Source organism: Carcharhinus amblyrhynchos, chromosome 20 (assembly GCF_965287045.1).
Source record: "Carcharhinus amblyrhynchos chromosome 20, sCarAmb.v2.hapA, whole genome shotgun sequence".
NCBI classification, from domain to species: Eukaryota; Metazoa; Chordata; class Chondrichthyes; order Carcharhiniformes; family Carcharhinidae; genus Carcharhinus; species Carcharhinus amblyrhynchos.
In genome coordinates, this window is record NC_137343.1 from 7,743,157 (window position 1) to 7,756,092 (window position 12,936).

The 12,936-nt window shown below is 42.1% G+C and overlaps 1 protein-coding gene across 13 annotated transcripts in view; it reads left to right on the forward strand.

Moving 5' to 3' along the window:
• The window catches only part of arvcfb (ARVCF delta catenin family member b), a 347,569-nt gene that overhangs the window by 211,292 nt on the left and 123,341 nt on the right, over window positions 1-12,936 (forward strand). For all 13 annotated transcript variants that reach the window (XM_080208051.1, XM_080208039.1, XM_080208047.1 and 10 more), the window contains one exon: window positions 6,109-6,267. In XM_080208051.1, coding sequence (XP_080064177.1) covers window positions 6,145-6,267 — 123 coding nt within the window. In that variant the 5' untranslated portion in view covers window positions 6,109-6,144. The remainder of the gene's footprint in view (window positions 1-6,108; window positions 6,268-12,936) is intronic.

The window sequence follows — 12,936 nt, forward strand, 5'->3', positions numbered from 1 at the left end:
GTGTGTCTGTCATTTTGCTGTTGAAGTCCTTCCTTGGTAAATAATACTTGTAAAGCATAGTTAGCATAGAGCAACTCTATAAGGAAGACTTGTCTTGGATTTCGGATGAGCAAGGCTGAACAGCTTTCAGTCCTATTTTGGGCAGCTTCTGAAGCTGACCTGAAGGCCGGAACCGTGTTTGACCTCACTGGGTTCATGATCTTGCCTCATTACAGCTGACCTTGCCCATCAGGTTGTCATGGAAAGAGGAGATCACACTGAGCAGCTTCAGTGGCAGCCAGTTTTCTCTAGCAGCTTAAATAGATCACCTTTACTCAGACAGTTGAATGCCTTGGTGAGGCTGATGAATGTAATACCATGACATTTCTCTTGCAGCTGCCACACAGAAAAGATCATGTCAATTGTAGATCTTCCAGATCTAAAACTGCATTGGGGTTTGGGGTAGATATGTTCAGGCAGGATTTGTAGTCTGAGGGCAACGTAGGCAAATATTTTCTTGATGCTGAGTGAGAGGTGCCTTGATAATTAGTGCAGTTATTCCGGTTGCTCTTGTTCAGATAGAGGGTCACAATCTTTGCATCTCACATCCTGGGGGTCCACTCCCTTGCTTCAACAGAGAAGTTTGTGCAGATGCTGCAGGAGTGCTCTTTCTCATGTTTGAGGAGTTCTGGCAGTATAGCATCAGCCCCTAGAGCTTTGGCCAAAACAAATGAGTCAATAGTTGCATTCTAGGGAGAAAACTTTCACCTATGAAGCTCTAGGCATAGTAGAATCCACAGTGGAGGATTGCAGTTAAACTATGGATTCCCTTGACACAGCCTAAGTTCTGGTGCTGATGCTGTTCCATCTGAATGCATCAAGCAAGGAAAACTGGCACCCTTGTGGCAACTATGCAAATTCCTCTGTCTCTTTTGAAGAGGGGATAGCCCCAAAAAATGTGTTCCAGTCATCTCTCAACTGTTGATTATGGTCAGTGATGTTAATTGTTGATGTCTAAAATTGCAACTTAATGTTCATTCTTGACACACTGCATCTAAATATGACAATTGTAACTAGATCTAAAAAATACTTAATTGGCTGCAGAGCGCTTTCAGATGATCTGGGGTTGAAAATCAGTAATCTCTAAACTGTCTGTGCTTTATATGCTCTGTGTGAGGCCAGAACTCTCCATTCACCTGATGAAGGGGCTAACCCCGAAAGCTTGTGAGTATATTATCAAATAAATAGGTTGGACTAAAACCTGGTGTTGTCAGACTTTTTACTGTGTTTACGCCAGTCCAACGCCAGCATACCCACATCGTTGAAAATGACACCATATAAAATGAAAGTCTCTTTTTCTCGTTTAGCAAAGAGTGAAAATTGGAATATTATTTTGCATATAAGAAGGACCTTTTCAGCCGCATATCAAAGCTGTGAAAGATGTGGGTCTTTTGAGGTTAACCTCCCAAATTTTTGCGTAACTTTCTGGAGAATCACTCATCACTCATGGCTCTACCTTGCATGGCTTACAAGATTTGAATGTCTTGGTTGAGGCTTGATAATCAGCACTACATGTTGCTGTGTTCATCTTGGAACTAATTGTTGTGACAGCCAATATTTGCCAAATCCTGATGGTACAAGTCCTTGCAATGGAATCATCTGTGCATTGAAATTTGCACCAAACTGCCCTGGCTGCATTGAACAATATTATTGTTGGTTTTTCCACCACTAATATGTTTGTGATTCAACTTTTGTGGCTATTATATAGTGTGGCGACTGGGAGATTTTCATAGTAACTTCATTGTAGTGTTAATGTAAGACTACTTGTGACTAGTAAATAAACTTTATTCAGAAGTTAGGTAATTGCAAAAAGCTTGTAATTGTTTATACTCTGCAAGAGCAAGATTATCTACTTGAATATTTCTCATGCTGTAATGTTATAGCTGCGCTCTTTTAATTTTACCCCTCAGAGCATCCTTGAGTTTTAATGTTCCACCATTTGGTTGGTGGTTATGCCCTCAGCTGTCAAGGTCTTAAGCTCTAGAATTCACCCCACTGAATTCCTCTACGTCTATCGCCCTCCATTATTTCAGTAATCAAAACCTAATTCACCTGGTCTTCTCAAGTGACTTGATGTTGAAATTTTGTTAATGCTTCTGTGAAGCTCTTGGTGCATTTTACTTTTTCTTAATTCATGTGATGTGGGCATCACTGCTAAGGCCAGCATTTATTGCCCATCTGTAATTACCCTCAAAGCTGGTAGTAAGCTGCTGCTTTGAACTGCTGCAGTCTGTGATGAAGGTACCCCCACAGTGCTGTTGGGGAGGAAGTTCCAGGATTTTGACCCAGTGAAGGAATGGAGTTATGTTTCCAAGTAGGATGGCGAGTGGTTTGGAGGGGAATTTCCAGGTAGTGCTATTTTCCCCCCCCATGTATCTGCTGCCCTTGTCCTTCTGGATGGTAGCAGTCATGAGTTTAGAAGGTGCTTTCCAAGAAACTTTGAATTCTTGTAGTGCATCTTGTAGATGGTGCATACTGCTGTTACTGTGTGCTGGTGATGGAGGGAGTGAATGTTTGTTGATGAGGTGCCAATCCACACTACTATGTCCTGAATGTCATCAAGCTTCTTGAGTATTGTTGGATTCTCATTCGTCCGGGGAAGTGGAAAGTGTTCCTTCATAATCCTGACTTATGCCCTAAAGATGGTGGACAGGCTTTGGGGAATCAGGAGGCGAGTTGCTCAGCACAAGATTCCTGGGCTTTGACCTGCTCTTGTAGTATTTATATGGCTGGTCCAGTTAATTTTCTGGTCAGTGGTAACTGCCAGGATAAGGAGTTTCAGCATTGGAAATACTGTTTAATGTCTCTCTCTCTCACCTCACTTCCCTTTCGGTTGTGATGATGTTGTGAAGATTTCACTGCTGTGATTGCTTCCTTTGTGGTTGAACTGAACTGCTTGTGTCTCATCCTGTATAAAATAGAAACTGTTTACAATCAGTGCAGGAGTGTCTATAGCAGGAAGTGTGATTGTGGAGGAATTAAATGCTATTGTTTGAAGTGTAGTATCCTTTTATACAAAAACAAACTTAACATGCATGTGGAAGTGAGATTAGTTGTTTATATCATGAAAGCTAGGGCTGGCCAGAATTCTGATTGGATTCTGAATAAGTAACTTTTGTTAACTTGCATGTTTGGGGTTTAGGTGAGTTAGGATACAGTCCTTCCACTCCTGAGTTTGAATGCTGCAGTCACTGTCAAGATTGAAGTGCGCTGTTGAATCCAAGAGTCTTGGATGAAATGAGATTGAGCACTTTCCACTTTGTTACCAGTGTCTATGTGTCAATCACATAAAACAATCGAGCATCTCCGAGTAACTAATGTTCTTAGTGTGCTAAGAAGATAAGTGTTTACGGTCATCAAACATCAGGACATACCAAAGTTATTTACTTCCAATCAATTAATTACTTTGGAATAATAATCACACATGCCAATAAATGTAACAGTTTGCATGCAAGTTTTGAACTGTTAATTTGCCATTCGAACAATGTAGAAGAAATTTACTAACGTGAGCCAAATGTGCAGAGTAGTTGCTTGCAAGAAGTACTATAAACTGTGAAGCCCTTGGTACATTTTGCTATGTTTTCTTATTCAATCATGGGATGTCAGAGTTAGGCTGTGTAATTAGCTGCTTTTTCTGAGAGTTAATTAGTGTTCTTGTGTATTTTGGACAGTGTTCTGTGCTGTTGGAAAATGCACAATACTTAAAAGGATATTGCCTATATCGCGAGCAATGTATTATCTCAGCCATTGAACAAGTTGGAGCTTTAATACAAGAGATATTCTGTACTTTTTACTGGTGTTTTTGGGAACATACACCAAGAATGTATTATTTTTGTCATTTTTAAATTAGCAACCTTTATTGTGGTCTAGCAACACATTATTTTATATGGTCAGCAGCATTATTAATAGGATGCACATGTGGCCCTCTTTCGAGGGTGGAAAGTGTGATAAGGACATAACAAGAAATAGAAGCAGGAGCAGGTCATTCAGCCCTTCAAGCCTGTTCTGCCATTCCATTAGATCATGGCTGACCTTGTTTCAAAACCATTTCCCTGCATGCCTTGGTGTTTTCAATATATAGAAAACTATTGATTTCAGTCTTGAACATATTCAGTGACAGAGCCCCCACAGTCCTCTGGGACAGAGACTTCACCACCCTGAGTGAATGAATTCCCATCTCAGTCATGGCCAGCCTCTTACTTTCTTGAGAATATGTCCTGATTTGAGAACAACCAGCCACGGGAGACATTTTTCCTGCTGCTACCCTGGCAAGCCCTTTTAAGAATGTTGTATGTTTGAATGAGACCACCTCTTGTTCATCTAAATTCTGGAGAATGAAAGTCCAGTTCATTTAGTATTTCCTCCTGGGACAATCTCTCCATCCCAGGAATTGGTTTAGTGTACCTTTGTTACACTTCCTCTATGGCAAGAATAGTTTTCCTTGGGTAATGAATGCAGTGCTGTGCATACTACACATCAGTCCACATCATACTACTCCAGGTGTGGCCTCACTAAGGTTGCAGTAAAACATCTTTACTCCAATTCTCAAATCATCAAGGCCATGTACTGTATGCCTTCCTAATTGATTGCTGTATCTGCATGTTGGCATTCAATGATTCATGAACATGGATGCCTGAATCCCTTTGAAGTTTAACACTTCTCTGTCCCACCATTTATAAGAAATACTTTGTTTTTCTTCCCTAAGTGAAGAACTTCCCATTTCTCCACATTGTACTCTATCCGCCAAATTTTAACCTACCCTCTCCAAATCCCCTTGAAGTGTCTTTGCATTTTCCTCTCAACTCTCACTTTCCCCCTGCTTTTGTATAAGCTGCAAACTCAGCCCCACGTCCAAATCATTGGTATAGATTGTAGGTAGCTCTGCGTTCTTGAAATATGTGCTGGGGCAACTGGGGGGGGGAGAAAGGCTACAGTTCAGAGATATTAAGGAATGCGTAATTCTTGGAGGAATGGTGCTGAAATATGTTCTGTTGTGAACTATTTTCTGTATCTGTATAAAGTAAGAGTGTAGAATGTGCAAGTTTTGCCAATTGTATTTTAACTTTATGAACCGTAATCAAACCTGGAAGTTGTGTTTTATATTTTAATTTGTATGTGGTCTGTTATACACAGACTCTGCAGTTGTATGTTGGAACTGGGAGGATCAGAGTCAAGGGTACCTAAGACAGGATGAATAATAGAATTGGGTACAAGATAAAGTTGCCAGATAGATTTGTCTAGATTAGAATACGTTTGTCAGACCTATTCCGAAAAAGCATTGCAGATTGCGCTAACCCAAACTTTGATGTCAAGTGTGGGGATGCGCAAAACGTTCAGGAAATAGGAAGAGAAATAGACAGACTATCTGCAACGATAAAGGAGTAGCTGCAGCATTTCTGTATGTAGAATGTGATCATGCATGTTCCTAATTACCCCATTGGACAAGTAGCTGTTTTTAAGAGCTTAAAACTTAAAAAGACTTGCAGACGTGACTAATTGGGAAATATGTCTCATTGATTCAATGGTGATCTGTAGCATGGGAAGACTTGGAGGCGTCCCTTCAATATTTTTTAATTTGTTCATGAGATGTGGGCAGTGCTAGCTGGGCCAACATTTATTGCCTATCCCTGAGGTCTTTGCTGTGGATCTGGAGGTGCATGTAGGCCAGGAAGACAGACTCCTTCCCTCAAAGACATTAATAAACGAAATAGGTTTTCACTACAATTGACACTGATTTTATAATTGTCATTAGATTTTTAATTCCAGATTTTAATTAAATTCGAGTTTCATCACCTGGCATGGAGGGTTTCAAACCTGGGCCTCCAGCGAATACCCTGGGTGTCTCGATTATTAATCAAGTGACAATACAACCACCCCACTGTCTGAATCATGGGAGAGAAATGAGATCCTCCTAAAAGTGGCAGCGAAAAGTATAATCCTTTCAATTACATTGTGAACTTGTATAAATGAGAAAAAACTCATCAACATCTAAGTAAAAGTGTGAAAATAATATTCAGTATGTGCTATGCAATTAACCACAGCTTGCAACATGTCATTCTCAATTTTCAGGAACAAAGCCCCTGTAATCAAACTGCAAAAACAACAATGCAAGAGCCGCAAGAGTTAGTGGAAGAAACTGTTACTGTTGAAGAAGATCCAGGCACTCCCACCTCCCACGTATCTGTGGTGACGTCAGATGATGGAACTATAAGACGGACTGAAACTAAGGTAAGAGATGGTGCTTTTAAACTTTGAGACACTAATTTTGGGTGGGCGTGGTACACTCAGTCAGCTGCCTGCTTCCCCATTCATGTATCTTTCTCAGGTACTTTCCTTTTTATCTCCTATGGCATATTGAGAAGCAAGCTTCATATGTTTCCTCCTCCTTTGACTATCCCAAGGCAAATGTATATTAAGGAAACAAATTATACTAACACCTAACAATTAATTTGTAAGCTGACATTTTATTCTATCTGATTGAATCGAATTTGTGACACAATGGAGTAGAAAGTGACTTTTTAAATTGAAAGATGAGTTCACTGTAGTTTGAAAAAAAATTGAATCCTGCACTGTTTTGAAATAGCATTGTTGTGGAGGCATTTTTGTAGCAGTTAGTCTATGTTGAGAAATACCTGGAAACTACAAAGTTCAGCCTGCTAAAAACCACTATTGCACGTTGCACAGTATTATAAATGTAGCCTTCTGATTTTTATAGCTTGCAGTCATATAGTGTTAGCAGTATTTGATCTAAAATCTAGATATGAAGATTCTACTTCCTCCTGTTCAGTATGTAGGTGGTGACAGAGGAAAAGTCAGACCAATTTGTTTCTTAGTGCTGGAAGTAATCAATGATAAGTTTTAGAGCTTTGTTTTGCCATAAAATGTCTGGAGCAATGCTGCAAATGCGATTACTAGAACAATGAACTGCTGAGAGTTTGGAGTGAAAACGCCAATTGTATTTGTTTCTCAAAATTGACCCTGCAAGGACAGGAAAGTGATCTCTTGCAGCAGATAAAAATCTGGTCCATTCTTCCAACATCTACACCCTTTCCACAGTGACCTTGTTTGCAGGAAATTCAACATCCCTTTCAGCTCTTCTCATTACAGCGTAGTACAGGCCATTCAGCCCTCAATGTTGCGCCGACCTGTGAAACCAATCTAAAGCCCATCTAACCTACACTATTCCAATATCATCCATATGTTTATCCAGTGACCATTTAAATGCCCTTAATGTTGGCGAATCCACTACTACTGCAGGCAGGGCATTTCATGCTCTTACTATCCTGAGTAAAGAATCTATCTCCAACATCTGTCCTATATCAATGTCCTCTCGTGCTAGTCATCTCCACCCAAGGAAAAAAGCTCTCACTGTCTGCCCTATCTAATCCTCTGATCATTCTTATGCCTCTAGGTCACCTCTTAATCATCTCTCTAACAAAAACAGCCTCAAGTCCCTCAGCCTTTCCTCATAAGACCTCCCACCATACTAGGCAACACCCTGGTAAATCTCCTGTGCACCCTTTCCAATGCTTCCACATCCTTTCTATAATGCGGCGACCAGAACTGTACGCAATACTTCAAGTGCGGTCACACCAGAGTTTTGTACAGCTGCAACATGACCTCATGGCTTCGTAACTCAACCCCTCTACCAATAAAAGCTAACACACTGTACGCCGCCTTAACAACCTTATCAACCTGGGTGCCATCTTTCAGGAATCTGTGCACGTGGACACCGAGATCTCTCTGCTCATCCATACTACCAAATAACGTACCTTGTATTCCTGTTACTCCTTCCGAAGTGAATCACTTCACACTTTCCACATTAAACTCCCATTTGCCAGCTCTGCAGCTTATCTATGTCCTTCTGTAACCTGCAACATCCTTCCGCACTGTCCACAGTTCTGCCGACTTTAGTGTCATCTGCAAATTTACTAACCCATCCTTCTATGCCCTCATCCAGGTTGTTCATAAAAATGACGAACAGCAGTGGCCCCAAAACACATCCTTGCGGTACGCCACTCATAACTGAACTCCAGGATGAACATTTCCCATCAACCACCACCCTCTGTCTTCTTACAGCTAGCCAATTTCTGATCCAAACCGCTAAATCACCCTCAATTCCATGCCCCTCTATTTTCTGCAATAGCTTACCATGGGGAACCTTATCAAATGCTTTACTGAAATCCATATACACCACATCAACTGCTTTGCACTCATCTACCTCGTTGGTCACCTTCTCAAGGAACTCACTAAGGTTTGTGAGGCACGACCTACCCTTCACAGAACAGTGCTGACTATCCCTAATGAAATTATTCCTTTCTAGATGACTATAAATCCTATCTCTTATCCTTTCCAAAACTGTGCCCACAACAGAAGTAAGGCTCACTGGTCCATAATCACCAGGGTTGTCTCTACTCCCCTTCTTGAACAAGGGGACAACATTTGCTATCCTCCAGTCTTCTGGCACTATTCAGTGACGACCAAAAGATCAAAGCCAAAGGCTCTGCATTCTCAGAGAATCCTAGGATAAATCCCATCTGGCCCAGGGCACTTATCTATTTTCGTACTTCCCAGAATTGCTAACACCTCCTTATGATCCTCAATCTTATCTAGTCTAATAGCCTGTATGAACCTCAATCCCATCTAGTCTAATAGCCTGTATCTCACTTTTATCCTCGACGACATTGTCTTTTTCCTGTGTGAATACTGACAAAAAATATTCATTTAGCACCTCTCCTATCTTTTCAGAAGAGGCATTAAATGACTATTTTAGAATTATATAATCATAGAATCCCAACAGTGCAGGAGGAGGCCATTCAGCCCATTGAGCCTGCATCAACAACAATCCCACCCAAGCCCTTTCCCAATAACTGCATGTATTTGCCTTGCTAAGTGCCTGACACTAAGGGGAAATTTAGCACAGCCAATCCATCTAACCTGTGCATCTTTGTGTGGGAGGAAACCCATGCAAACACTGGGAGAATGTGCAAACTCCACGCAGTCACCTGAGACCAGAATTAAATTGGATTCCTGGTGATGTGAGGCAGCAGTGCTAACCACTGTGCCACCCTTGTCTTACCAATGTTTCAGACCCCAAATTCTCCTTCCAGTTGAAACTGCAGTTTGCTGGTACTTTCAGCTTAATATGCTAAGTTCCTTGTTCACGATCTGGAGTCTCTGCATTGGGAAAATCATTTGATGATTGGGTCATTGCAAAGACAAAAGGTCACAAATGTGAAATGTTTCTCAATCATAGGATCAGTAAGAGACACATGAAGAGACAGGCAGCTGTGTGGGAGTGAAAAGGGGACAGTAAGACAATTAGTTTCACGTGAGAATTCAGTGCATGGGGGAAGAGATTTCAATACTTAGGAATTATTTTAAGTTGGAATCAGGAGCAACTGCGCAGAAATTTATCGGAGTGTAAACCTCACCTTGGAGCTGAGTTTGGAGAAAAATAAATGACATCACAGGAAAACCACAAGTTCACTGGGTTGGTAAGAAAGTTTATTTAAATAATTGTAAGTTAGAAAAGCGTCTTTTTTTTTAAAGGCAGTAGCTACTTGGGTTTGAGAAAAGAAGCATTAGGATTAAGTAATGTAGTGGCCAGCAAATTAATAAGTAAACCTAAGTAAAATAAGGTAAGGGAACTAAAATTGAGCAGGGCAGATTGGTCGTGTGGAATTCATGTTCTATAGTATGAGATGCCTTGGACAGTACTGATGACCCTAGTCCTAGACAGCCACATGTATAAGAAGTGCTACCAGATGCAGAAACTTGAGCTCCACATTTTGGAGGGCAAGCAGCAGCTGGAGTCACTGGCACATCTACAAGACTGAACGTTATGTGGCTAGCATGTTCAGAAAAGTGGTCACATTGCAGACTAGGAGCATGGAGGCAAAAAGGGAATGGGTGCTTGGGGAGGAAGGGGGAATGTGGCCCTGCAGTCAGAATTTGGGGAGCTGGGCAGGAAATGAGCGAATAGGACCCCAAAATTAGTGGTCTCTGTATTACTCCCTGTGCAATATGCAAATGAGTGCAGAAATAGGCAGCTAAGGCACATGAATATGTGGCTGGAAAGATTGTGCAGGAGGGAGGGCTTTAGATTGCTGGGACACAGGGATTAACTCTGGTTATGATGGCACCAGTGTAAAATAGACAGATTGCACCAGATTAATAGAGCCCAGACAGTGTGTTTTGCTACTGCTTTGGGGGCCTTTGAACTAAATTGGCAGGGATGTGGGAACTAGGAGAAAATATGCCAGGCGCATAAAATACTGGGAGATATAATTAGCACTGGAATAGAGGATTGTAACAATATTTGGAGTTGGATTAAGGGAGGAAGTAATAAAATCTAAATCGGGGTTGGTGTACTGCATTTATGTGAATGCAGTAAGAAGTCTCTCAATATCAGGTTAAAGTCCAACAGGTTTATTTGGTAGCAAACACCACTAGCTTTCAGAGCTCTACTCCTTCATCAAGTGAGTTACTCACCTTATGTAGGAGCAGCGCTCCGAAAGTGAGTGGCATTTGCAACCAAATAAATCTGTTGGACTTTAACCTGGTGTTGTGAGGCGACTTACTGTGTTTACACTAGTCCAATGCTGGCATCTCCACTTTATGTGAATGCACAGAGTACAATAAGTAAAATTGGTGAGTTACAAGTGCAAATTGTCATGTGGAATTTTAACAAATCTGAGACATGGCTCCAAGCAAGGGCAGAACTAGGTGGTAAACATTCTTGGGTGCAAGTTATTGAGGAGAGATTGGGCAGGGAGGAGATGATGGAATGGTGACACAGTGCTTAGCACTGCTGGCCCACAGTGCCAGGGTCCCTGGTTTGAATGTGGGCTTGGTTAACTGTCTAAGTGGAGTTTGCACATTCTCCCCATGCCTGTGTGGGTTTCCCCCCAGGTGCTCTGGTTTCCTTCCACAGTCCAAAGATGTGCAGGTTAGGTGGATTGGCCATAGTAATTTGCCCCTTAGTATTAAGGGGGGCTAGCTAGGTTAAATGCATGGAGTTATGGTGATATTGCATGGGTTGGATTGTGGTTGGTGTAGACTCAATGGGCCAAATAGCCTCCTTCTGCGCTGTCGGATTCTATGATGTGGTATTATACCACACGACATAGAAGCAGAATTACTGCCATTCAATCATGGCTGATACTTTTCTCATCCCCATTCACCTGCCTTTTCCCCACAACCCCTGATCTCTTGACCTATCTATCTCTGTCTTAAAGACACTCAATGTTCTGCCCTCCAAAGCCTTCTGCGGCAAAGAGTTCCACAGATTCACCACACTGGCTGAGGAAATTCTGCCTTGCCACTGTTTTAAAGGATTCTCCCTTTAGCCTGAGGTTGTACGCTCTGGTTTTAGTTTTTCCTGCTAGTGGAAACATCCTCTCCACATCCACTCTATCCAGGCGTCTCAGTATTGATTGATTAAGAAAAGCATTGCAATGCTCGAGAAAGTAGATATCCTAGAAGGTCATGTAAAGAATCAATTTGGCTCAAGCTAAGCAACAAAATGGGTGTAATTCTTGCAGAGGGTGGTGAATTTGTGGAATTCGCTGCCCCATATCATAATGGAGCCTGAATCATTAAATGATTTCAAGAAGGAGATAGATATACCATAGATATAAAAAATGTGTTCAGGGGATATGGGAAACAGGTAGGGAGCTGGATTTGAGACCAGGAAGAGATAAACCATGATATGATTGAATAGGGGAGCAGCTTAAAGGCTGAATTCCCTACTTCTGTTCCTAATTCCTATGTTCCAATTATTTGTAGTCTATAGGCTGCCAGCTAGTGAGGCACCTGGAGGAGAATTGTTTGATAGAGCAGATGCAGCATGGATTTGTTAAGGGGAAGTCACGTTTGATGAATTTATTGGATTTCTATGAGGATGTGACTAGTGCGGTAGACAGAGGGGAACCGGTGGATGTAGTGTTTCTTGATTTTTCAAAAGGCGTTTGATAAGATCCCGCACAAAAGGTTGCTTTAGAAGGTTAGGGGGCATGGAGTTGGGGGTAAGGTGTTAGCGTGGATAGAGGATTGGCTGTCTAATAGGAGGCAGAGAGTTGGTATCAATGGGTGCTATTCTGATTGGCTGTTGGTAACTAGTGGAGTGCCACAGGGATTGGTGCTGGGGCCTCAGCTATTTACCATTTATATGGATGATCTGGAGGAGGGGGCTGAGTGTAGGGTGACAAAATTTGCTGATGAGACAAAGATGAGTGGAAAAGCAAATTGTGTGGGTGTGGAAAGTCTGCAGAGGGATCTGGATAGGCTGAGCGAGTGGGCGAGGACCTGGCAGATGGAGTACAATGTTAGCAAGTGTGAGGTTATCCACTTTGGCAGGAATAATAGTAGGAGGGATTACTATTTAAAGGGCGAAAAGCTGCAGCATGCTACGATGCAGAGGGACCTGGGGGCCCTTGTGCATGAGTCACAAAGACCCAGTCTGCAGGTGCAGCAGGTGATCAAGAAGGCAAATGGGATGCTGGCCTTTATAGCGAGGGGGATAGCAGGGAGGTCTTGCTGCAACTGTACAGGGCACTGGTGAGGCTGCAGCTGGAGTAGTGTGTGCAGTTTTGGTCACCGCACTTGCGCAAGGATATTTTGGCCTTGGAGGGAGTGCAGAGGAGGTTCACTAGGCTGATACCGGAGATGAGGGGGTTAGACTATGAAGAGAGACTAAATAGACTGGGTCTGTACTCGTTGGAGTTTAGAAGGATGAGGGGGGATCTTATAGAGGCATATAAGATAATGAAGGGGATGGATAGGGTAGAGGTAGAGAGATTCTTCCCACTCGAAGGACACTAGGACTAGAGGGCACAGCGTCAAGATAAGGGGGGGGGGGGGTGCAGTTTAGAACGGAGTTGAGGAGGAACTTCT